The sequence below is a fragment of the Calidris pugnax genome, unplaced genomic scaffold (assembly GCF_001431845.1).
Source record: "Calidris pugnax isolate Ruff unplaced genomic scaffold, ASM143184v1 scaffold435, whole genome shotgun sequence".
NCBI lineage: Eukaryota > Metazoa > Chordata > Aves > Charadriiformes > Scolopacidae > Calidris > Calidris pugnax.
In genome coordinates this window covers 673,659-698,022 of record NW_015091240.1, presented here as the reverse complement: position 1 = coordinate 698,022, position 24,364 = coordinate 673,659, and the positions used below count along the sequence as shown (strand labels likewise).

At 42.0% G+C, this 24,364-nt stretch overlaps 1 protein-coding gene across 3 annotated transcripts in view; it reads left to right on the top strand.

Moving 5' to 3' along the window:
- Positions 1 to 24,131, top strand: part of TPH1 (tryptophan hydroxylase 1) — a 28,089-nt gene extending 3,958 nt beyond the window's left edge. Inside the window, exons 1-11 of one of the 3 annotated variants that reach the window (XM_014959937.1) lie at positions 9,353 to 9,471; positions 13,232 to 13,369; positions 14,318 to 14,501; positions 15,878 to 15,978; positions 16,678 to 16,745; positions 18,190 to 18,386; positions 18,850 to 18,985; positions 19,441 to 19,567; positions 20,690 to 20,785; positions 21,352 to 21,485; positions 21,812 to 24,131. In XM_014959937.1, the coding sequence (XP_014815423.1) occupies positions 9,403 to 9,471; positions 13,232 to 13,369; positions 14,318 to 14,501; positions 15,878 to 15,978; positions 16,678 to 16,745; positions 18,190 to 18,386; positions 18,850 to 18,985; positions 19,441 to 19,567; positions 20,690 to 20,785; positions 21,352 to 21,485; positions 21,812 to 21,986 (1,425 nt within the window). In that variant the 5' untranslated portion in view covers positions 9,353 to 9,402 and the 3' untranslated portion in view covers positions 21,987 to 24,131. Of the gene's footprint in view, positions 1 to 9,352; positions 9,472 to 12,084; positions 12,097 to 13,231; positions 13,370 to 14,317; positions 14,502 to 15,877; positions 15,979 to 16,677; positions 16,746 to 18,189; positions 18,387 to 18,849; positions 18,986 to 19,440; positions 19,568 to 20,689; positions 20,786 to 21,351; positions 21,486 to 21,811 lie in introns of those variants that run through there. The other 2 variants (XM_014959939.1, XM_014959938.1) reach the window with 2 other exon arrangements.
- Positions 24,132 to 24,364: the final 233 nt, after the last annotated feature.

The window sequence follows — 24,364 nt, the reverse complement described above, 5'->3', positions numbered from 1 at the left end:
CTACTGCACGTGCTTACGTCATGTGAGTGTCATTCGCACACCACATGTGTCTATGCAGATGTCATTTATGGTGTACTACACCACATCTACCAGCAGATCTCTGATCACTACTCCTACCATGTGATTTTTCATGTGAATTTCTACCTATCTATCAGGAAATTAATTCTGGACTGTATTTTCTCACTTTTTTTGTACTAACAGGGTAAGAGAAAGTAGTTGGAGTGAAAAAGCTCAATAAAAGCAAGAAATACCAAATCTATTTAATGCTCTTTGTTTTCTGGAGCAATTCTCCCATCAGTTGAAAACGAAGTTGATTAAACACAATTGGTTCTTGACTAAAAGCACATTTAAAAATAAGCAAATATTTTGTCCAGATAGTTTGCTAGGTCTTGTAAGTTTGACTCATCTAAAATGAAGCCTTTTCCGTCTTTTCTGTCTAAAAATTAGTATTATCTTTTCCCATTCCTAGCTCTTTTCCATGTAATTCCTAAAGCATTGTGACAAGATGGAAGTTGTAGTATTAGTTCACTAAATATACTGTTGTGAATTGTACCAAGCTCTTCTTGCACAAAATGTGTTCATTAAATCTTCACTAACCTGTTCTGGTCTACACTTGCATCCTCTTGTCAATATTCAGTTATATGTCTCCTCACAGTTTACCACCCTAATCTTTTATCCATTATCCTGGACACTGTTTAGCTAATGCTTTTAGCCTTGAATATTCTTATAATGCTATATTTCTCCAAAACAAAATTTTGCACCAAGTGTTACTAAAAGCAAAGCCCTCTAATCTAGCAGATGAAACTCATTAGTGTTACGTTTCAAGGAGCCTTTCTTTGATGCAAACTAATTGATTTTGCCCCGTTGCAAAATTTTCCTAACTATAATGGGAGCTAAAATCTAATAAGATAGAAGAAACTCATAGGGGAAAAAAAACATCTGTCATGAGAACACAGCAAGATGAACAGCTTTTGCTGATCTTGGAAATGATGATGTGTTTTACAGCTCCGAGGCTGAACATTTTCCAATTGCAGGTCCCTACTGTGAATTGATGAGTTTACGTTGCTTGCTGGTTTTCATCCTTACAGCAGAAAGTAACTGTGATCTAATTTACATTGTTCACGTTGACCAGTGGGCAGTGTTAGTGCCTAGGCCACAATTTGCCATCAGTGGCAAACTGCTGTTTTGCTGTGTGAATACCAGGATTTCAGTGGATAGGGGTGAGTGTGACTAAAATCTGCGGACTGAGAATGGTCCAAGTGCATTTCACTTTGAAACACTGATGGAACAGAACGGATTGGCTAGGAATGAAAAATCTGGTATCTCCTCTGTTTCAGAAAGGTGAATTGTTTACAGCAAGGAGGTGAAACAAATAGAAAAGTCCTGTTTTAACAGGCAGAGCCAACTGTGATTGTTTGGACCTTAGAGTCAGCTCTTGATTTCCCTTGCTATTTTTAAGGTGTGTGAAGTATATTGAATGCAGTCTTTCTGCTTCTTACATTCAAGAAATCTAATGTTGGGTAAACTTCCTAAATGAATATGAATATGGTAGAGGCTTGTTACTGGCAGACACCCATGGTCAGGCTGTGCTGTCAGAAGTGCCTGAAGAGCTCTCGTTCTCTTTTCTGAGTGGATCAAAGTCTGCTCTATCGCTTTCTGAGCTGTGCTTACTCATATCATTAACAAGTACAAAGCTTTCTCCTTTGTTAGCTTGTTCCACCTCACTTTGAATGCAAAATATGCTGCTGTTATACTAATTAGGCCAACAGGCTGAGGTTAACAAACACTCAATCACTTCTCTTATCAGCAGGCTTATTTATGCATTTGACTATTTTGCTTTGTGTTTGCCAGTGATGAAAAAGAACTGGATCATTCTTTAGGTTTTTGAATAGAAATGATAAAGCAGTAGAAATAGTGCTAACGGTGTGGTTCCTCTATGAACAGAGTCCACTTCTACTACACTTTCTGCTTAAGGGATGGAGAAGTATCAGGTCAGAAGTAATCCCTGGCTTTGGATCCCATGTTATTCTGTGTGCTGAGAGTGGCTGTTTTCAGTGCTGGTGGCTGAGGTTGCCTGCGACTCCCAGACATTCTTCTCCTCGGATGCTTTGTGTTTCATCTTCAGGATAAGTGTTTTGCAGCTGGTACTCTGAGCTCTCTGCAGCTCACAGCACTGGTAGCTTTGGTGCCAGAGCCCTCAGCACCAAGCAGCTTCCCAGCCTCCCTCCCTCTGCCGGGGCTTTGGGGCTGATGGCCAGCAGTGGTGCAGAGCAGCTGTATACCCTTGGCTTGGGCTGCTGTGAAAACAGCTCTTTGTTCACCCTTGCTGGAGCTACGTGGGAGGTGTACTGTGCCTGGCCATGTCCCTCGCTCGCTCATCCCAGCTTGACCACAGACCTGCTTGCCACTATGGACTTGTCTGGAGATCTACTGGCTGTGCCTGGGCACTATCCCCAGGCCAGCCCTACTTCCCTTGCTCAGGCACAGTGGCACTGCCCACCCTCCTGGCTGTCATCTCTGCAGCTGCAGCTGTGAGCAGGGCTGTCAAGTCCTGCAGGAAGGACGTGGATGCATGACCCTTCTGCTTTACAGTTTGGGTATTCATTTGACCATCCTGCCAGGAGGGCAGGATCTGTGCACAACGCCAAGCAGAACAGTATTTGTAGAAGTCAGGTTGTGTTAATGGAAATGCAGTATTTCGTCCTCCTCTCTAAGCTGTGCTGTATTTCCAGGCAGTACGTAGGTCAGTTTGTCAAGCTTTCTGCTTGGCTTTCCCCACCCCTGGGTGATGGCTGTCACTGGACTAAATCCCAGTATAGTAACAAGGGGGATTTTTGCCGACTGGTGCAGGACCAGAGCTCTGTTCCTTCCTGCAGTTTTAACTTAAGGTGCCTTGGCCAACACTGAGCAGATAAGGAACAAAAAACCAAAAAACATTGTAATTGGCATTTCTGTATCCACTAACTCCAGAGGAGTTGAAGCTGAGAGCTCTTTCAGGATTTTGGTTCCCAATCAGACTTTGTTTCATTTGAAACATAGCTGATACTAAATTTGTGATAACATAGTCACTGGTGAAAACAAATCAGAGCGTAGTTTCTCCCTTGCCCCAGCAGTGTCTCAACTAACCTTTCGTAAAATGCTTGCAAAGATGTTGTTAGGAAAAACTACGCCTTGTTTGCTCAGAGCAGCCTGTAGCTCATGTCACTCCTGATTTCGTTTAGCTTTTATGAAAAGAGAAATATTACCTGCCTCAGATGAAAGGACTAATATTATTTCTTTAAACAGTCAAAAGCAAATATACAAACAGTGAATGGTCTGTTGGTTAGATGTGCTTCAGTAGATTTACACAGCATCTCTGGCTTTTCAAAATAAGCTTGCTTAAAGGCTATTGATACTACAGCTGGCTGAATCACGCTGAGTGGGTGATTTGCCTGATTGGTTCCTGCACTTTTTGTTGGAAAAAGATATTTGTAAATGTTTTCAATAATTGTGTAACTTAAACCCCCCTTTTTTCTTTTGTTGCCTCTTAACTGCTTATGAATCAATGACTTTATTATTCAACAGCTATTCAGTAACATGGAGAGTTAACTGATTGCTAAACCCTCGTGGAGATGTGGTCCTCTTACCGGTAGCTGAGGTATTGTACTGAGACTTACAGGTGTTTCTCTGTGGTTTTTCCAAGTACAGTGCATGACGCTGTTGTAGCCTCACACTGGTGAAAGGTTTGCTGAATTGCCCTGGGAAGTGGTTGTTGGAAGAAAGGTGGTTTGCAGAAGAAGGGAGGAAATGGAAGAACTCCCTTGTTGAAAGCTGAGGATTTCAGATCCACACAATTTTATAAACTTTGAAAAGCTTTTTTGATTTGGAGCTGTTTAACTGCCAGCATTTAGGCAAACGACATGAAACACAATGATAGGTTATCTCCTTTAAGTGAGAGAGGTCAAAGTTTGGGAGAATGAAGATTAGAAAGTGAATGGGAGTGGGTGCTGCTGCTTAGGTGGTGTTATGTTCAATGCTTTATAAATATTAAAAATCAATAGAAGAAAATGAGTCAGATTTTCAGACCAGCAGTTTGTCAGGCATCAGTGTATTAGGGCATCCATAAAATGCAAGGAGAATATAAGGAAGATCTGTAAAACCTGTACTAGAAACCAAACTGTTTCAAAGGACTGCATGATGTTCATCTTCGCTTCTCCCTGCAGCTTCCACAGTGCTTGCCTAAGTGCCATGTGATTCTTAAAGGCATAACTTGTCTGCAGCAGTTAATTAATGGAAAGGCAGAGGGCTGTGATTAGAATTTGCAGTAGTCTATTCTGGAAAAGGTAATTATGATTAGAGCAGACTTAGTATTAAATCGTATTAAACCTGTTTTCTTCAGGGATTTAACACTTCATACCTTTTTTTTTGGAAAAGCTGGAAGTAGCCACATTGCCTCGGGCAAATGCTCTTGGTTGGAAAGGCAGATGGCTGGGCCAAATGAAGTCCAAGGGATGGCTGAGGAGGTTTATACCCCAGAAGTGATGTTGTGAAATTACCTCATAGGAGAAAGTGCTCTAATCTCCAACCCGGCAGGGAGAAGGGGTAATTCACGCTGATGACCTTGACAGGATTGAGAAGACTTTAGGGCTGACTGCTTCTCTCCTTCAGTCTTGCTTTGTGCAGGTAGATAATCTTATCTTTCAGCAGAAGATTAATATCTCCCTGCAAATCATTCCCAACCTGCCTTTCCATGGTTCTTGCCTCATCAGTTGTTGCCAGTTGAACAAAATCGCCCTCTGACTGTCTTTTCCCCCAGTGCTGGAGCCCTTGGGAGCCCCTGTACTACACTGATCTTTCTTTTTTATGCCTTTTTTTTTTTTTTTTTTCCCCCAAGTAGAAAAAAGGAGCCCCTTTTTTTCTCTGATTTTTTTTTTTTATGCCTTTTTTTTTTTTTTTTTCCCCCAGACCAGCTTCCTTAGAGTGTTGGTGGATACAAGACTTATTCTCTGTCTGGAAAGATGTGCCAGGTTAGTTGAGTCCCTACATATTTTACCAATGACCCATGGAGAGCAAACTTTCTCAGAGTGGGAGGAAGAGGCAGAAGGTAGATGTGTGTGTTTCACAGACAGCAAAAAGTGAGTCCCTTGACTGTGTAGCTGTGTGTGGAGGGGAAGATTGGGAGAAGTGACAGTTTGTTTTTATTACTTTTCAGCCTAAAAATTTCCAGAGCATTTATCTGTGAATGTGTACCCACAAATGTCAGCACCACTATCTGGACTAGAAGAGAAGGGTCACCTCTGAGTTGGCAGCTAGGCAGCAGGAATAGAGTTGTGGCCTCTTCTGGAGCCACTTGACATTCTTGGAACTACTTTGGCAAAGGGGCCAGAAAACAGAACTTCTCAGTCTGACACCACCCTCTCACTTGGATCTGGAGAATGCTGAGAAGAGGATTCATTTAATGAGGAATTATGAGGTAATAATGTCATTGGAAGCCAGCTCTTGTAGCCCTCATGGTGAATGCTGTCAGAGTTTGTGCCAATGCAATGGGTTTTGTGGCAGCTGCACGTGGCAAAGTGCTGTCTTGCAAAGTGTGTGATCAGCTTGACCCACTTTTGAGCAGGGTCAGACCTGTACTCCATCCTCAGGTGCTGATTATCTGTCTGGAAGGCTTTGTCTGTATGAGAGGCTATATGTGAGAAATCTCCTGTGGGGTTTAAAAGAAATAAAATAAATCACTATATTGCCTTATCTCTCATGAGGTAAGGAGAGGCCTGTTTCCATATGGTGTTGACGGCCCAGGTTGCCTCTTTGTCCTTCATAACTCCTTCCCGCCTCAGGGTCTTTGTAGGCTTCTGATGTCCCACTGAAAACTTTTGGCCTCTCTCTGCCTCAGTCCTCCTGCAGACCAACTCTGTGAGAATTCAGAGATTTTTTGGGTCAGTCTTTGCTTGTGCCACCTCCTCGTAGGATGAGTGGAGTAGCACCTCTGCATGTTGCTGTTCTGTTTGCATTGCTCTCCGTACCTGACTGCTAGTAGTTCTGCTGTGCCACACTGCTCTTTTCTGTGGCGAGAGGCCCAAGCCACCATTCTTAAACGGTAGGATTCACTGCCAGCTTTTGGGAGAAGGTGGAAGTGTCCCCCTGACTGTGAAAACCCAAAGCAGCAGTTGTGCTTGCAACAGTGATGATTTTCTGAAACCCTACCACCCTAAAACTGTGAAGATTCAACTTTCAGATGAAACCTTTTAAATAGTTCTCCTGTAAAACCACCTGCAGATTCACAGGAGCTGGAAACCCTGCAGAGGAGAGGAGCAGGACAGGCTCCAGTGAGCATCCAGTGAAAACAGGCTGTAATTGAGTCAGTTCATGCTTTGTGGTTCTGCTTTCAGACTACAGGGCATTGGCTGTGGTGAACAAGCACTTCTGACCAAATCAGTGAATCAGCTTTAATCTGCCCCCCTAAATTCTGGGTTGCCCCGGTTATCTCTTTTTGTAACTAATTAATTTCATATTAGCTTAAATTTCCTTGGCTGTTACTGTACTACTCGCATTGTATCAGCAGTTACAGGCTGAGCTGACTGCAGGCTCCACAGTGTTAGGTATGAGGAGAGGGATGACCAGTGTCCCAGAAAGCTGCTGCTCAAATTGGAAATGACAGGGCGAAGATGTGGGAGGCAGGGACACTCCTGTCTGTTTATCAGACTGGGGCCTTGGAGGTAGGAAGTGCCCTTAAATCTGGCATGGCTGGCAGCTCAGTTTATATCCCCTCTGTGACTCTTGTTTGCCGGGAAGCTCATGTGTTCCTGCTGAGCTCAGCTTCACCATCTGGTGTCTCGATGTGGCCCCTTGGACTGTCCTGTGCCCTTCCCTGTGCTTCATGTCTCCAGGTACCTGTAGATGCTATTCAAGCCACTGCTTCTGTCGTCTCCTGGGGAAAGAGGCTCCAAAGTGTGTTTTCAGAAGTGCTTGGGTGACTGTCTCTTTGCTGAGCAACATTACAGGTCTGGGCTGTAGGGGAGGACATGCATGTCCCTTAACACTAGTATAATCCTATGTATACACCAAGAATAAACTGGCTTTCCCAATGTATGTTGTAAAAGCTTATAGCCTTGAAAGACAGGGAAAGGCAGATCTGAGTAAAAGTTAAAAAAAAAAATAAAATCCTTCATTCACAGTTAAGACAGCTGAGTTCAGGTCACTTTCTGATGCCTGAGGAAATGTGAGTGAGAATTGTATCTTGTGTTTTCTTTCATATTTTATTGAGGATGAGCACAACATTTTGACAGAAAAGAAAGCACGTGAATTTCAACTTGGCTGCTATCAGGAAGTACTGGAAACCCAGCCTGAGCCCAGATTTCCAAATAAGAGATGCTTGCCTGCAGTGGGAGAGCTTCTAGAGGGCTACCTAGTGAGTAATTTAAAAAAAAAAAGCAGAATGACATGTTAGTTCTTATTATTGCTGCATTTGAGCTAGGGAAAACTGACAGCTTAGTCATATTCTATTATAAATATCTTACTGTACTCATGTTTACAGATTCATTATTAATACCAAGCTCTCGTATGCTTAAAATTCTGGGTAAAGATCCTACGAATTGTTTGCTTTTTGAGTCAGCTTGTTTGATGAAGAGATCTATTCTGCAAGAAGGAAGTGAAATGTCTGTTGTAGAACTAAGACATATAGTGAATAAATACTGCATATTCTTTATGAAGGGAAAAGTGAAGCATCTGGTCACAAAATATATCCCACTAGTAAACTGGAACAAACTGGCTTTTCCAGCTATGTCATCACTTAGAGCCGTGCTCTTTCAGTCCCGTGCTGTGTCTGAAGGGCAGAGCTAGTCACTCTCTGTCCTCTTAGAAACAGGATGGTTTGAAGTTTAGTGTGTTCTAGGATCATTGGAGGTGTGTGATTATGCCTGCCTTGGTTAGATGTTAGCCTGCATATTGGCTTCATCAGTCTAATTCATCATTTGCGTTACACCGGTGTCTAAGAGATCTGTCTGGAATCAAGGTTTCAGTATTTTAGGCACTGAAGAGAAAATACTGGAGATTTTTCAGACACTTGAGTAAATTAAGGTAAAACTAGGTGTTGCTGATTTTGAACATTTCTTTCAAAGGTATTTTTGTAAGGAACGTAATGAAAGACCAGAATCTCTGGTTTTGGACAGCCCCATGCCCAACACAAAACAATCAATTTCTCCTCCCCAGACCCCTAAAGCTTCCAAGGGATTATGTTCCTGGGAACGTTTTGGCTTCTCCTGCTCTGTTCCACAAATCCCCTTATCTTAATGTTGTTGCCAAATCTGACCTGAGAGGAGAGAGCAAGGACTGGGCTTATTGGAGTCTAAAAACCATGATAAATTTTAAATATCAACATATTTAAATCTATACAGAATTTATATATAGATCTATACAGAAAATAAATGACACGGTATATAAGATATGAAAATATATATTCTCCTGCTAATTGGAGTGTAGTTGTTCTTCCTGTATTTGCAGATTTTTAGAAAATAATTAATGCGCTGCAATTTATGTTCACAGCAAAAAGCACACTGTTACTTTCAGTGAAGAACTCAATCTATATATCTGCTCTGCTTCTCTTTGAGACTACAACCTGCACCACACGTTTTTGCAGCAGCTTTGCAGGGTATTTAGGGGAGCTCCTTGCCTGGGCCGTAGCTAAAACATTGCCTTGCAGGCAGCTCTGCTGATGTACCCTCACCTGTGGCCTCTGCCCTCACAACTTTTCATTTATTATGCAGTTTGCCTTCCTTTTCTTACACATAAAGTGTGTACATTAATTTGTGATGAGTGGGTATGTGTTGGGAGGCGGCTGCGTGGCCACGATGGTGGCAGAGAGGCCTCCTCCAGCTGAACGCTCGCTCTCCTCAGCCCCACGGTAGCTGCAAACCCCACAGAAAGTCACAGAATCACAGAACGGTTCCTTAAAGATCATCTAGTTCCAACCCCACTGCCATGGGGGGTTGGAACTGTCTTCCTCTTAATCTTCCCTATACCTTATATATATTCCTTATTCCTTGTATCCCTTATATAGGAGGAGGTGTAACTCAGGAGGGAAAGCGTTTGCTTTGTGTTGGTTTGTTTTTGGGGTTTTTTTGCTGTTTTTTTCGGGGTGCGCTGCTGATGGATGGTTGTGGCTGCTTCTGAGCTTCCCCGCGGCGTTTGACCAAACGGGGTGTTTCTCCGAGGGTTCCCCAGCCCCTTCCCCAGCGGGGGCGGGCGGTGCTTCCCCCAATCTCCCCCTCCTTTCCCCCCCCTCGCCGCCTCCGCCCCCCGGGGAGGGCGATTAGGGGCGGCTCTCGTCCCCTCCATAAAGCGGCCGCCGGTGCCGGGCGCTGCCGAGCGCCGTCCCGTTCCCTGCTCCCGTCCGTCCCGTCCCGCCCCGTCCGTCCCGTCCCGTCCATGCATCCCGCGCCCCGCCGCGGCAGCTCGCTGGAGGCGGCAGGCAGCCCGCGGGAGGCCGCCGGGCAGGTGAGGGGGTGTGGGCTGGGCCGGGGGCTTAGCGATCCCCGGGGGCAGCGCTGCGAAGGGAGGGACGGGACCTTCGCTGGTGCTTCTCTGAATTACGGCTCTGCCGCCTCGCTGTTGCGCTGCTCGGAGCGGTGGGTTTGGGGGGGCCGGGGAGGGGGAGCTTTCTGGTCCCGCTTACCTGGAGAGAGGTGATTGCCCTGAGATGCTCCTCTGGCTTCGGTGGGAGTGCTCTGTGCCGCTGGGACAGGGGTGGGTCTGATTTATGCTACTGGTTCTGGACTGAAGGGGGTAAAAGGAGTGGTAAAATTGAAATGCGAGCAGGTGAAATTAAGGTAGAACAAGCGTAACTTCTGGTGCATCATTGCTTGGAACATAGAGGCTGTGATAGAGCTCAGAATAATTCCCTACTGGATTATTTCATGGTACAGTGGGAATATACATAGTACATCAGCAAAGATGAGATAAAATCAGCGCTTTATGTGCTGGCCACAATTATTGGCACTGTATGGTTTAAAATGTCAGTAAAATTCCCAGAGAAAACAAGAAGGCTGGCTGTAATGGAGTGAAGTTTCACAAAAGATTGTTTTGCGGTATCCTTCAGATCTTTGGGAGCCAAATAAACTTTTCAGCACAGCTTTCGGTTTGGTGTCTGAGAACTAAATCTAGGGAAGACTGGATGTCCCTTGTAATGGGACATCTAGTTGTGGTCACTCATAAGATCAAGTCCTCATCCCTTCCTGTTAAGAACTGTGTCAAAAGGACAGTGAGAAAGTAAGCTGCTACTTAAAGAAGGAGGAGGTGAATGCCCGTTAAGACTTTTTATCAAGTACAATTAATGGCAACCTGGATCAAACACATTTTTTAAAATATTTTTTGATCTTCAATTTATAGCTCTAAAATGTAATTTCCTTTAGTTGAGTATGTCTGGATAATTTTAAATCTTGGCTATCCATTAATATAAAGAATTAAAGCACAAAATATACACCTTCAAATGTCTGCCTCAGAGAATATTTGTTGGGGAGGAGAAGAAAGGGAAGGTAATTGCTATGGGCTCCAAAAGGAGCCATCTTTAACCAGAAGACATCTAGATATCTATCTAAATAGGGGCTTTAGACTAGCCTTGTGTATTTTTATTAAGACTTGAGTCAGGTTGATGGGAAATCAGTTAATGATTTGTGTCATTAATAATAAGCATCGATACAATATTAATCCCCCCTCCCAAAAAAAACCCCTCATAAGCTCCAGTGTGTTATCATGCAAAGAAAAAGTGTTAGAGTTGATTAGAGCTGAGTTGCTGATATAGAATAAAATGAAAGTGAAGGTGCAGCTGTTGAAGGAGAGGAATTGTTTTTGCATTACCATTTTCTCTTGCTGTCTTGCACCAAAATGGTTGCTGCATTAATGCAGACCTGTTTTCAGCCCATTTTTGAATTGAAAGCCAAAGATTAATGTTGGTTTAGGGTTAAATGTGTACGGTGATTCCGTGGAGTGCATTTAGCATGGTAGGCATCTGAATTTCTTTTCTGCATCTTTTATCAAATTAGTAAGTTATGGCTAACTTTCAGAATTTAGTGTAAAAACACAGTGTTTTGTTGTATTTTCTTTGCTGATCTCTTAAACATACTACTTTACAAGTGTTGTCACCTAATCCTAAACACGATGTTAGTTAAACCAGCAAAATATGAAAGAACATTAGTCTTCAGAGGATGTTGTTTGTCCTAGCCGTGCACCTTATTATATTGCACGCCACTACGCCAAATCTCATAAGCTGATCTTGTCTTAAGTCAATGATCCTGAATGTGGAATCAAGCCAACAGGCTGTTTATAAGCCATACATGTAAAACAGCCCAACAGGTTTTGCCTTCAAAGACAACCATCTAATTCTATTTGTAATGGAGACTCGTTTGCACCCAGCTGCATCTACAGCACTGAGTAGGATCTGGCTCATACAAATGACTATCCCTGCACTTGACACAACAACCGATATCCTATATGTAATTGTGGAGTTATTAGCTTTTTCTTCTCTGCTTGGAGTACCCTTGCTCAGTGTCTGTTCCTGGCTCTTGTGATCCTGATCTGGTGCTTCCTGAAGCAAGCAGTGAAATCTGCAGGCTGGTCAGCAGAACCTGCAGTGGTCCCTGTCTCCCACTTTCAACAGAGAATTTGTCTGCACTCAACTTGATGGAGATCAGTGGCTTTGCTGGATCAGAAACAGTGTGATGGACTGACACAGTTGTCCAGGCTTGTCATATAGTGACAAATCATTAAAGATGGGGATCAAGTCAGAAATCCAGTGATTGTATTTCCATGAGTGTTGGTGGGCTTGGAGCAAGACCTCTTCCATGGGATGCTTTGGGAAGTGGTTTAGTGGTGGTTTTGGCAGTGCTAGGTTGATGGTTGGACTCTATCGTAAAGGTCCCCTCCAACCTAGACAATTCTATGATACCACCTCTGCATCTTAAAGTGCTCACAGCTAATAACCTGCTTGAAATCTTTCTTAGACCAGCATCAAATATCTGCCTTGTTGTACGCCACTCAATTTAAAATGAACTAATTTCATTATTTTGTTAGGCAGATCATCTTCGTAATCTGAAAGATAAATGGGAACATTTTGATAAAAGACAGGTAAAATCTGTTATTTGTCTTTAAACACATGTTATAGATAGAAATACTTAGCTGTACAACATTATCTATTTTAAAGAAGTTAAAGTTAGAGAGACTGTAGAAGGGAATCAACAGAATTGCTGCATTTTGATTGCATTTTTATTTTTGCTTTTTCCATTCCTGATGAGTTGTCATCAGATAGCCATATCTTTAAAAACTCTGTCAAATCAAAAAATAATTCCAAATAGCAATAATGTGCCTCCATTGTTCCTCTCCTCTTTCTCCCTGGCTCCTTCAGAAACCTCACCTTTCTTGTTTCTGCAAGGTTTGAAGACATGAGACACAGCCTCTGCTTCTAAGCCTTATATTTTTTCTTTACTCCGCATTTTCTGTATTCTCTCTCTCACCTGGCAACATGTGGCTAAGAATATGGTCAGTGATAGCCACTGATTTCAGCGCAGTCAGGAGTGTGATCCCTAGTGATATATAAAACCATGTGGTCCTACAGTGTTGGTTGTCTGAAAAATTTCAGTGTGTGATTTGGGTGATTATGATAAGGGATTGGCATGTGAATCAGACAGAACAACTTGATTGGGGTTGACCAGAGTGGGACTGTCTCTATAGTCAACAGGTTCTGGTCAGCCTGACATTTTAACTCCTTGGGTTTTGTCTCCTTTCCCTGTCAAAGCACTGTGTAGTGAGAGAAAGACAATGATTTTTCAGTTCTGATCTACTAAATGTTGATCCATCTTTTCCAACAGGTTTTGGATCATTCCCTTTACCAATGTTCATCAAATTTGCTAACAAGTATTCTGTTCAGCTTATTTTGTTGACTTATGACTTCTTTCTCTCCCAAAGAAATACCAATGCTAATTATAAACTATGAAAACATGTTCTGCATCCTAGAGAATGACTAAAGGTGTCTATAATGTCATTCAACTGAATAAAAAGAAACCTCGGAATTTCATCCTCAGTTCTCACAGATTCTCTGTGTGCCTAACTTTGTCTGTTATTGGGAATGATTTAGTTGGCACCTTTCCTTTTGTGGTTGTTCAGTCAAAGCATAACATGACGCCAAGACAAACGGAAATGTAAAACTTTATGCTTTTTGTGCTACTAGCCATTCAGAAATATCTTTTTGTTTGTTTGCATTTAGTTAAATAAGTCAAACTACATGATGATTGACGATAACAAAGAGAATGAAGACCACGCGTCTGAAAGAGGAAGAACAGCAATCATTTTTTCCTTGAAGAATGAAGTTGGAGGACTTGTAAAAGCATTGAAACTCTTTCAGGTGTGTAATAATCACACTGCTACAGCAGCTCTGTATGTTTAACTTGTAAGGATAGTTTTGGAACATACTAGAAATAATTGCATCTGTTTATTAAGGATGTGATTCCTAACCTGGCTTCCTCCTTACACGCAAAATTACCCACAAAGGCAAATTTTTGCTTCAGAAATTAGATAGTGGCTGGCTAAAAATCTTCACAGAATCTATCATCTGCATGTACTAAAGATAGAGAGAGCTTTGTCTTTTCCCCTCATGAAAAAAGGATTGGCCCTCGTTGTTTCTACTGCATATAAGAGGTGGGTGTGAAGCTCCTGCCGATGCTGACCCACACTGGGTTGTGCCCTTGTCACCCTGCCTAGCGGGACTGAGGGTGACAGAGGAACTGCCATGATTGCACAACCACACTCCTTCGATTGCTGGGCAGGTGTTGCACACAGAATGTGTGCAGTGCCACTCTGCTCTGTCATCTGGCCCTGCGTGTCTTAGCCTGGGGTTTGCTTTGTGTTCCTGATACAAGACATAGGATTAAATAATTTTTCAAATAAAAGAAAAGTGAAATTTATGCTCTGAAAACTACTGCTTTTAAATCCCTTGTTTGCTTGTGAGATAATTATATGGTGACTTGATTGGCATTTTGGTGAATTTCCCCAGACCTTGTTGCTAATCAGCTTCCTATGGGAGGGATGAAAGAAAAAGGTCTATGAATTTAAACCTCCTGACTGTGTCTTTTTGTGCTTCCTGAATGTAAATGAAATTGAAAGAGCACAGGTTCTCTTTCATTTCCTTCTGAATAGGAGGCTTTTAAAAATCAACCCCCTCATCCAATAAGCCAACTGCTGTCAAGAGATCCAATTAACTAAAATAGCTTCACGAAGGTGGTGAATATTCATTTGAAAAACAAATGTTATTTTTTAGTCAATCTTTTTGAAAACATTACTTCTTACAAAACAGGAGAAGCATGTAAATCTGGTACACATTGAGTCACGGAAGTCCAAGAGACGAAATTCTGAGTTTGAGATCTTTGTGGACTGTGATAGTAACAGGGAACAACTGAATGAGATCTTCCAGCTCCTGAAATCCCATGTCAATGTTGTCTCTATGAACCCGACAGAGCATTTCAATGTCCAGGAAGATGGTAAGTAGAAAAGGCAGTTCTGATGAAAATGCACTTCTCAACGTGTTGGTTTGAAATCTTTTTATGGTGTCCACATCTGTGTTTGTGTAGTGTTTTCAGTCAGTAGCTGCCAGGTTTATGCTTCTGCGTTGTGAATCACTGTAGTTTGGTTGATAGGAGCAGGGCTGCACTGGCTGGTGTCACCGAGGAAGACAGGCTCTTTCAGGCTAGAGCAAACTGGCTGTCTGTTACCTGGGCTCCCATCCCTTCTCAGCACAGCACAACTGGCACGAATGGGAGTCCCTGCACCCGTGCAGGCCCACGTGGGCTTGGCCAGGGACTTGTCAGTTCAGACACTGGTGAGGATGGGAGATGGATTCTGCAATTTCCTCATGTAGCTCTTGATTTAAATATATTTATATTTTAACCACTTTTCATCATAACCAGTTACTTGTATTAGTGTGAAATACACACTTTAGCTTTTTAACTTTAGGATGCTTCATATCCTGTTTACCTTTGCTTCCAGTTAAAGAGATGCCTATAGTTCAGGGCAGCAGGAGGTCAGTCCCATGTATTTCTCATGTGTTTGTCACAGGCAGGTAGGTAGGGGAAGGTGAGATCTGGTGTCTCCAATAAAAATGGCTTACTTCAGCCCTAAGCAAGGGGAATTTCAATCTAAACACTCCCCTTCTCCTTTGTAAGAAAACTGAGGAGCATTAACGCAGAAAAACAGTGCTTTAACCACTCTGCCAACCGCTTAGTTATAAATTCCTTGGGCTGAAAAAAAAAAAAAGAGGAAAAAAAGTTAGTAGCAAAACTGCAACGACACATCTCTGTAAGGCTGCAGGGCTGAAATTGCCTCTTTGTCTTCCTCTTCCCCCACAAACCCCTCAGCAAAGCTGGGTGCTTCTGAGGTACGTAACCACGGAGCAACGTTTATCTCCCATGGTGAGGAAAGCAGGATGAGAGGACTCAAACCTGCTCCCACTGCCCAGGGACCACGGGCAAATCGCTCCTCTGCTCCTTTGCACACTTTGTACCCCGGAAGCTTCACACAGCACTGTGCACAAGGAGGCCTGGTCTCAGTGAGAGCCTCTAGATGCTACTCTGACATTAACAGTAATAACAGTAAGGGCCACAGAAAACCCGTATTAACTGTTTCCTCCCCTGGACGCTTGGAGCTGGCTGTGCTCTGTAGGCAGACTGTGGCAGTGGCAGAGGAGGAAGTGTGAGCTGTAGGCTGGTGTCAGATAGGCAGTTGACTCCCTTGTCTTGTTCATGCCCTTTTAATTTATAGATTTTGCTTGTAACCGCCATAGCCATACTTGAAAGTAGCGTTTCCTCCCTCAGCATGCTTGGCGTTATTAATAACTTTGAGGATTCTGTGCGTTCCCTAGACATGGAGAATGTTCCCTGGTTTCCAAAGAAGATCTCAGATTTGGATAAGTGTGCAAACCGAGTGCTGATGTATGGGTCCGATTTGGATGCTGATCATCCGGTAAGTATTTTCCCCCCCCTACGCCTAATCTTTAGTTAAAACATACTTTGTGGAGCTTACTTTAAAAAAATTGCAGTTTTTCCTCCTCCCTCTCCTTCCCTTCAATGGTGGGGGTTGCTCTGTGAGTCTGAGCATCTTCTCTTGGGGGCTTCATGTCTTTTTTCTTAGTTCAGTCAAGGCTTTCAATTAATTCAGCTCCCATGCTTTTCTGCAGGGTTTACTCATGTGAGGACTCTAGGTCTGGGCCCTGAGTGGTAACATACAAATTTAAAGAAAAAAACCAACAAAAAACGCTGTTGTGTGAAAGGCTTGGTTCTTCCTCTTTCTTTCTTACTATAATTGGAGCAAATGAATTGGCACTTGGGCTGTGCAAATGGGCAATTTTTTTCTGTAATTTAGAACAATCAACCAAGTAAAATATTTGTATAAATACTGATATGACTAAAAGAAATCCTTCTCTACTGACTATATAGTTGCACATATAAGATCGCTGATCCTTACTTTGGAGTATTTGTTTAGTTCACAGTTATTAAACATTTCGGGCTACAGCTATGAGGTTCCTGCCTTGTCCTCTCATTCTTACACAGCATACTTGTATACTTCCCAAGTGAAGAAATTTCAAGTGTCTTGTTTTAAAATAATTTATTTATTACAGCTTGCAAATTCATTTAACTTTGTTTTTTTCCTTCCATCCACCAGGGTTTCAAAGACAATGTCTATCGCAAGAGGCGGAAGTATTTTGCAGACCTGGCTATGAACTACAAACAGTAAGCTTGATTTCTTCCAGAATAAGCTTTTTGGCTGCCTTGAAATAATGGATTGGCAGGAGCTCACCTTCCCTGGCCTCAGATCTCCCCAGGACATGCTTGGCTTGGGAATCAGAGCTGGAAGGGTAAAATGAAGGGAGGGGTAAGAGAAGATTAAAAGGTAGATCTAGGCCGTCTTACAGCTCCCCTCGCCCTGATCAGTCTGAGGATCAGCTCTTGGCTGCTCGGTCATTATGGCATCTGAGTCAGCGCTGATCCTCAGACGGGCAGTGATGCCAGCATGGGCTTCCTGCAGCATGGTGCACTGTGACTCTGTGGTCCCTCCCTACTTCTCTGGAAATGGAAGAGAATGGACAATGCTGCTTGTGCCAGGACGTACTGGTTTGACTAGGGCGTATCGGTCTCCGTTGTGAAGGTCAGGGAGGGAAGGCAAAACCCAATATATAACCCATTGACCACTGAGTGTAAACTCTCTGGGCAAATGTTAATACTTGGGCTTTCTTTCCTGGTTCAAACTAGTGCATGTGATGTGTTGATAAGAAGTTTTCTGTGAAAAGAAAGTCTGTCTTTAGAGAGGCTGCTTGGAGGAGGGAGCTCTTAAAGCAGTGTTTCACAGCCCAGCACTGCGACTTCTTCCTAAACATAATTTTTATGTTGCTGTTGCCTGCTTGAATTTAGACTGAATTTAGTTCCTCAATTGGAAATGAGCTAGAAATGGCGGGTATCTAGAGCTTTATTGCACTGTGTATTAATGCAACTGGTTACCACAGCACAGAGCCAGCTACTGTTAATGTGTTCTTAACAGAGATTCCCTTGGGAAGGTGTTTGTCATGCTGGGTACTTGGCTGGGAGTGGAAGCTTTAGTGTAACACTCCCATTGCTTTCAGTGGGCTTTAGATCACACCTTTGCTGTAATCCACTTTAATCAAGATCCTGAGGGCTAAGTAGGAGAAACAGACTACAGTTAATATGTTCAGGCAGATGCTTGTCTCCTCTACATAGAAGTATGATTTTTATCTAATGTGTATATTTATCTGCTTCCACACAATTTAGAGAATTCTCTTTCCATTACTAATGAAAAGCAATGGCAGACAGGGAAGTCCAACAGCTCCTCTCAGCTCCTGAAGCTGCAAAGGTTATGCAGATATTTTAAGTGTTACTCTCAGTATTAAACAGCTAAGAAACTTTTTACAGAACCGAAACTTTCAGGCTCCAGTGAGGTCAATGCAAAGATTCCTGTCAGTTGATTTAGGTGGAAAAGGCAGGCAGCCCTTAGGCTAAGAGCTCTCCAGGGCACAGACCAGATCTCACTGTGTATTGGACAGTGCCTAATGCGCCCTGACCAGGTGTGACAGCTGTATAGATGTGAAATAATAATAGTAGGTGAGTCATCTGTTATTATCTGTTTACCAAGGAATGTCCTTTCTTCCTCTCCTCCTTGTAGCGGTGACCCAATTCCCAAGATTGAATTCACTGAGGAGGAGATCAAGACTTGGGGGACGGTGTACCGAGAGCTTAACAAGCTTTACCCAACTCATGCCTGCAGAGAGTACCTTAAAAACTTGCCCTTGCTCACCAAGCACTGTGGGTACAGGGAAGACAACATCCCCCAGCTGGAAGATGTGTCCCGCTTCCTGAAAGGTAGTGTCCTAATTTTCTTACACAAAAGGGAGCTAAGGTCCATTGCAAATCTCACTGCTATTTTGTGGACACAAGGAAACATCCTTGGTTGCTTTTGCTTGTGTTCATTCTGGTCCTTTAATAGGCCTTTTGGCCATCTGTGTTTTAATGTATTGTGACTTGAATATATACAAACAGTGACATTTGAGGGGCAGTGCTACCTCTGAAGAGACTGTTAGGATTGGCTAAAGAGATACCTACCTGTATTGCGTTGGCTCTAGGCATGAAATTCTATGAAATCTACTGACACAGAGGTAGGGATGTTTTTACTAAATAGTGGTAATTTTCAAGCTTGGGTCCACTTTTTCTAATTGTGCCTAATTTTCCCACATTCTTCTGAGCTGTGGCTTTTACTGCAGTTGTAGCAGGAAAGGTGACAACATTATGAAATTCTACATTAAAATATTTCTCCGTTCCTTTTCAGAGCGCACAGGTTTCACCATTCGCCCAGTTGCTGGATATCTGTCGCCCAGAGACTTCTTGGCAGGATTAGCATTCAGAGTTTTTCACTGCACTCAATATGTTAGACACAGCTCGGACCCTCTCTATACACCAGAGCCGTGAGTCATTTAATCTTGGGGTAGAATTTGAGAGAGAGTTTTGAATTTTGCTGCCCAGGGCCAAGCTAGTTAAAAGGTGTTCAAGAACACCAGAAAGAAAACTTTTTTTTTTTTTTTTTTAAGTGCTGAAAACTCAGCCTTCACACCAAATGGAATGAAGTTTTAGCAAGCTCCTACTGATGGCACTGTGTGCAGAGTTAAATATTCAACTGCCTCAGAAATGTGGAGCTCAGATCTTAATTTTAGGCAGCATCTTTTGAAAATCTGAGTTTATATACTTACCTAGAGCTGGTATGAGCTGCTCAATTGCTTTCAGCTAAACATGGTAAGTGCTTTTCTGTCTTTTGGATATTAAATAGTTTTAATGCAAGACATTGTGTCTGTTCAGTGGTGCTGCTTTTTCACTCTACCACAAAGACAGATCACGAGATTTCTTGTTTTGTTTCTTTTCCCAGTGATACCTGCCATGAGCTGCTAGGCCACGTACCTCTTTTGGCTGAACCCAGTTTTGCTCAGTTCTCCCAGGAAATTGGTCTTGCATCACTTGGGGCATCAGATGAGGCTGTCCAAAAACTGGCAACAGTGAGTGTTTCAGTGCCGGGTCATCCCACTGAAAGCCTTGTGCTTTACTTGGCTGGTCCTCCTCCATCAAATAAATTTGGAGTTTCATATCAACATTAGCTGCAGCAGCTGCTAGACCTATGTGTTTCACTGGTTCTTGACTTTTAGAGCATGTAACAATTCTCCATGCTAGGAAAAAATACATTTTAAGGTTGATACAATTGGTATTTTTCTTCACTTGGCTGTCAAGTAAGAGTGCAACTTCTGGTGGTAGGTTGCTTCTTCCAGATTTAAATTCTATGGCTTGTTTCTTCCAAGAAAAATCTTTTTACTTCTAGGAACATGATTCAATGATTTTAAAAGTAATTTATTTCTTTAATGTATAGAATGAATTGAAATGATATGGTGTTATCACTGAATGTGGTGAGTACTAGCATTAGATACTTTTCAGCCAAGAAATTAAAATAATATAAATAGATCTTATTTCCTGGATATCAGTTTCTGGATGTTTGGCAAAAATATTTTAAGATGAAAATTAAATTTAGATGAAAAATAGTTGATGCTAGTTATGAAAGAACTGGTTTGCTGATATTATTTTTATCTTTCCCCCAACCTGGTGTAGCTAGTGATAAAATTTCTGCTACCTTCAGTGGGAGCAGAACTAAGCCATCTTTGTAGATAGTGTTCCTCCCCATATACCTGCAGAAATCCTGAAATTCAGCAAACTAAACATCTTTAATTTTACAGGCCACTAAGCAATTGAGGAACAAACTGTAGTGGGATGATGTTTCCCCTCACTCGCAGAGATCCTTTCTACCCAGTGTTTCTTTTAAGCTGAAGCTGTCTTCTCATGACAGTATTTCTCAAAATAGATTTACATCTCCATGTTTCTATTGATATCAATAGTTTCTAGCCCTCTTTGGGTGATCTATAATATCAGTCTTTCTTATGAGAAGCAAGCAGTTCTGTGGTTCTTCACCCCTCCATTCCGGCTTTCCTCCTCTTTAAATATCTGAAGGATAACCAAGTGATGACTGCTTGATATTTACAACTGTTTGACACTACCTACAAATAGAAATGCCCCATCTTCTTCACTACAGCATCTTTGAAGGCTGAATTATTTCACTCCCTTCTCTGTTTCAGTGCTACTTTTTCACTGTAGAGTTTGGCTTGTGCAAGCAAGAGGGACAGCTACGAGTTTATGGGGCTGGCTTGCTCTCTTCAATTAGTGAACTCCAGGTAAGAGTATCTACTGCTTATTTACCTCTTCCTTGTTTGTACCTGATTATTATTGTCACTGTTTTGCTCTGTTTTTTTATAATTTTTTATAATTCTAAATATCCTCCTTTTGAAAACTCCTAGATGCCTACTAGGCTTTAAGCAAATTCACTGTGGCAATAATCGCTGGACAGTCTGCTTTTGAATATCTGCTGAGCAGCTCCCACGCCTTTTGCAGGAAGCATTATATGACTGGTATTTCTTAACGTTAGGTTCCAAGTAACTATTTTCAGAATAAAGCTCTGATGGTTTAACCAGATTCTGAAAAGACTGTTCTTGTTTACACATGAGCCTCGTGTCTGAGGAATCCCTTTTTTGACCCAGATTGGCAGAATATGACTGTTCAGAGCTATTCTGTTTCTTAAGCTTTAACCACTGTTCATCTGCAGACAAAAATTTAAAGCAGCAATGCACTAAATATGGTCTTACTTCATCTTTTTTTATTCACTCTACCTCATGTCATCTTCCTTGTGGATTATTTGGGTGGTGATGTTCCTCTGACACACGACGACACATTACGTTACCAGCACTCGCTCTCTGGCAGTGCCAAAGTCAAGCCTTTTGATCCAAAGGTCACCTGCAAGCAAGAATGCCTCATCACAACTTTCCAGGAGGTTTACTTTGTTTCAGAAAGTTTTGAAGAAGCAAAGGAAAAGATGAGGTACAGGGGTGGCTTGGTTTTTTTTGTTTGTTTGTTTGTTTGTTTTCCCTTGATTCACAAAAGCAGGTTTGATTTCATGCATCTCTCAGTAGCAGCACCAAACCCTTGTATTCTTCTGATAGTTCTATAATTGTCTTTCATTGGGTTGGAAAGCTGAGATTAGTATTTGCTTGGTCTTCTGTGTAGTGGGTGGGAAAGATAATGAACTATATAACAATTATCCCTATTTTTAAGAAAGTAAGTAGTTTAGAAAAGTGGTTGTTGATACTGACAGAGGATACATTTACATTTTGCTTATAGCTCCCTCTCTTTTTTTACTTGACTAGAGAGTTTGCAAAAACCATCAAGCGCCCGTTTGGCGTGAAGTACAATCCATATACTCAAAGCGTGCAGATCCTGAAAGACACGAAGAGCATTGCCAGCGTGGTGAATGAGCTGCGTCACGAGCTGGACATTGTCAGCGATGCCCTCAGCAAGATGGGCAAGCAGCTGGAAGTTTAACACCCCTGGCACCAGTGTGGTGCAACTCTTAACTCTCTTCCATACTGATTTCTTTCTAGGCGTGTAATGTGTTGTATGCAGAGCTCTCTCCTTTACAAATGGAAGAGTATGAATGGCCCATAAGGATAATAGCTTTTATCGTTTCTCTGTGTAAAATCCCTTACAGGACATATTCTTCCAACCCCCTTGTATAAAAAAACGAAGGCCCAGAGTTGCCTTGGAGAAGCTGGTGGGGCGGTAGAGAAATTGCTAGACTGGAGCAAAAGTGTGGTCTGTGGATCAGGGCTGGGATCAAATGCTGCAGAAGGTGGCTTATGGGGCAATAATGGAATAATTCACTGCAGACTGTAGTAGTCTACGCTACTAATTTTATAGCATTGCGGATTTCATAGCATAGAAGCTATAGTAGTCAGTGCTTCTAAGTCTGTGCTATGAAGTTTAAAACTTGAATGATTAAAATGCAGGCATCAAGACACAAATAGCTGGAGGTTCACAATGATAAAATTGAGGGGTCAAATTTAGCTTTCAAAGGAGTCATTCTTGCCCCTAAAGAATGTGCTGTTTGGCACGCTTCTAGGCAGAGATACAGAGCTGTTGCATAAAATCTTAATTCTGTTTAAGAGATTGCTATCGGCTCAGAGAATCAGGATTTTTGTTGTTGTCCTTGATATTGCACCTGAGGGAAGACCTTTCCTTACAGAAATACCATTTGCCTTCTTCCTGATTGAATTAATTTAGCAAAAAATATAGCAAGCCATCAGGTACTGACTTCACACAAAACTTAAAAACATTTCTGAATTACAATTTAAATATTCAAAATAGCTTCATGGCTTCTAAAACACCACCAAAGTTCATAGTCTAGTCTGGCTTTTTCTAAGATTAATTATCCTATTGATTGCTTGGTCACTTTATTGACCTGCACAAAGATAGGTTTTGTTTCTTCTTTACTAGGCCTGAGCACCTTCATTCCCCATCAAGGGAGCGATAACTGAAAGGCCCAAGCATTCTCTAGGGATTCTGTGGCTATGAATGCAACAGACTTCTTTGTAGCGTAAAGTGTGGCCGATTCCAAAGAGCACTTCACAGGTGGTGGGAAGCAGCGTCCTGCGAATTGTGTCTGTTGCAGAGTAGCAAACTTTGCAGTTTTTGGGGCTCCGTAGCTTCAAGTGTCCTGCAGAGCCCTACAAAGCTGTGCTGGCTGCTGTTTCTGCTGGCCCTGCCAATGAAAGGAATGTATCTGTAGGATGTGATACTTTGGAATGGAAGATCTGTGATGTCCAGGGTGTATTTAATAGCACGCTGGGCACTGATTATTCATAGGTAGAGCTTATCAGAAATCCAGAATTTGCAGCTGTGAAGGTTGGTGCAAAAAATTGGCTGAGATCTTAAATACACTGGAGATGCTAGTCCGGGGTTTTGAGAATTTGAAAGGACTTTCATGAACCTCTGTGCTTGAAAATCAGTTTGAGTTTCATATGCTTTATAGTAGACCACATCTGTTCCATAAGCAACTGCTGGCCCAGTCTTTCCAAATATATTCACTATTTAAATCAAGTCTAGATCAATTTTTTGTGACTATCAACCCACCATAACTATGTATTTTTTAGGAACATTTAAGACCTAGAAATATGGTCTAGAACATTTACAGCTTACATTTACACTTTACAATAGATTTTAGGAGCTTTGTCTTTCTGAAGAAGAAACCTTATAAGTGGGTAGTAAGGAGGATCTAATTTTTCTGCTTCTGTGAAAACATTTAATGTTCAGCTGCATTTTTAAAAATGTTGGGATTATTGTGTTGTTGAAATATATATAGATCTGTGTTACTTCAAATCTGTGTCTGAACTATCTATACATTTCAAGTAGGAAACCTTGTACTTGTTAAATTAGCACCTAATTTGAAATACTTTGGAAAAACAGAAATGGTATCTTTATTTGCACTTGTGTAGCAGAAAATTAAGCAAACTGTAAAGCGAAGATGCATTTCCGTGGCATTAACACCAAGTATGCTTGGCTTCATGCATCTAAACCTTCTGGCTATGTAGAACAGTAATAATTTAAATATTTTAAACTACTGTGGAGTCTTTAAATGTCAATGGAATCAATGACTTGTTGGTAATTATCAGAAGCAAAAAATCCCCTTTACTTCAGCACTGTAGCAATAAACACAAAGCACTCACTTCTGACTGAGGGTTTGTATGTTTTATGCTGGGGCAGAGATACTCCACGTGTGACTGAATTCCATTGGGAACTGTAGATATGTATTTGAGGAGTGACTTGTTTTCCCCTCGTTTTTTTGAAGGCTTAATTTCTTTTTTCCTGTTGAAATGGGCGTGTCGAGGAAGAGTTTCACGGGCCCCGGTGGGTACCCACCCCCC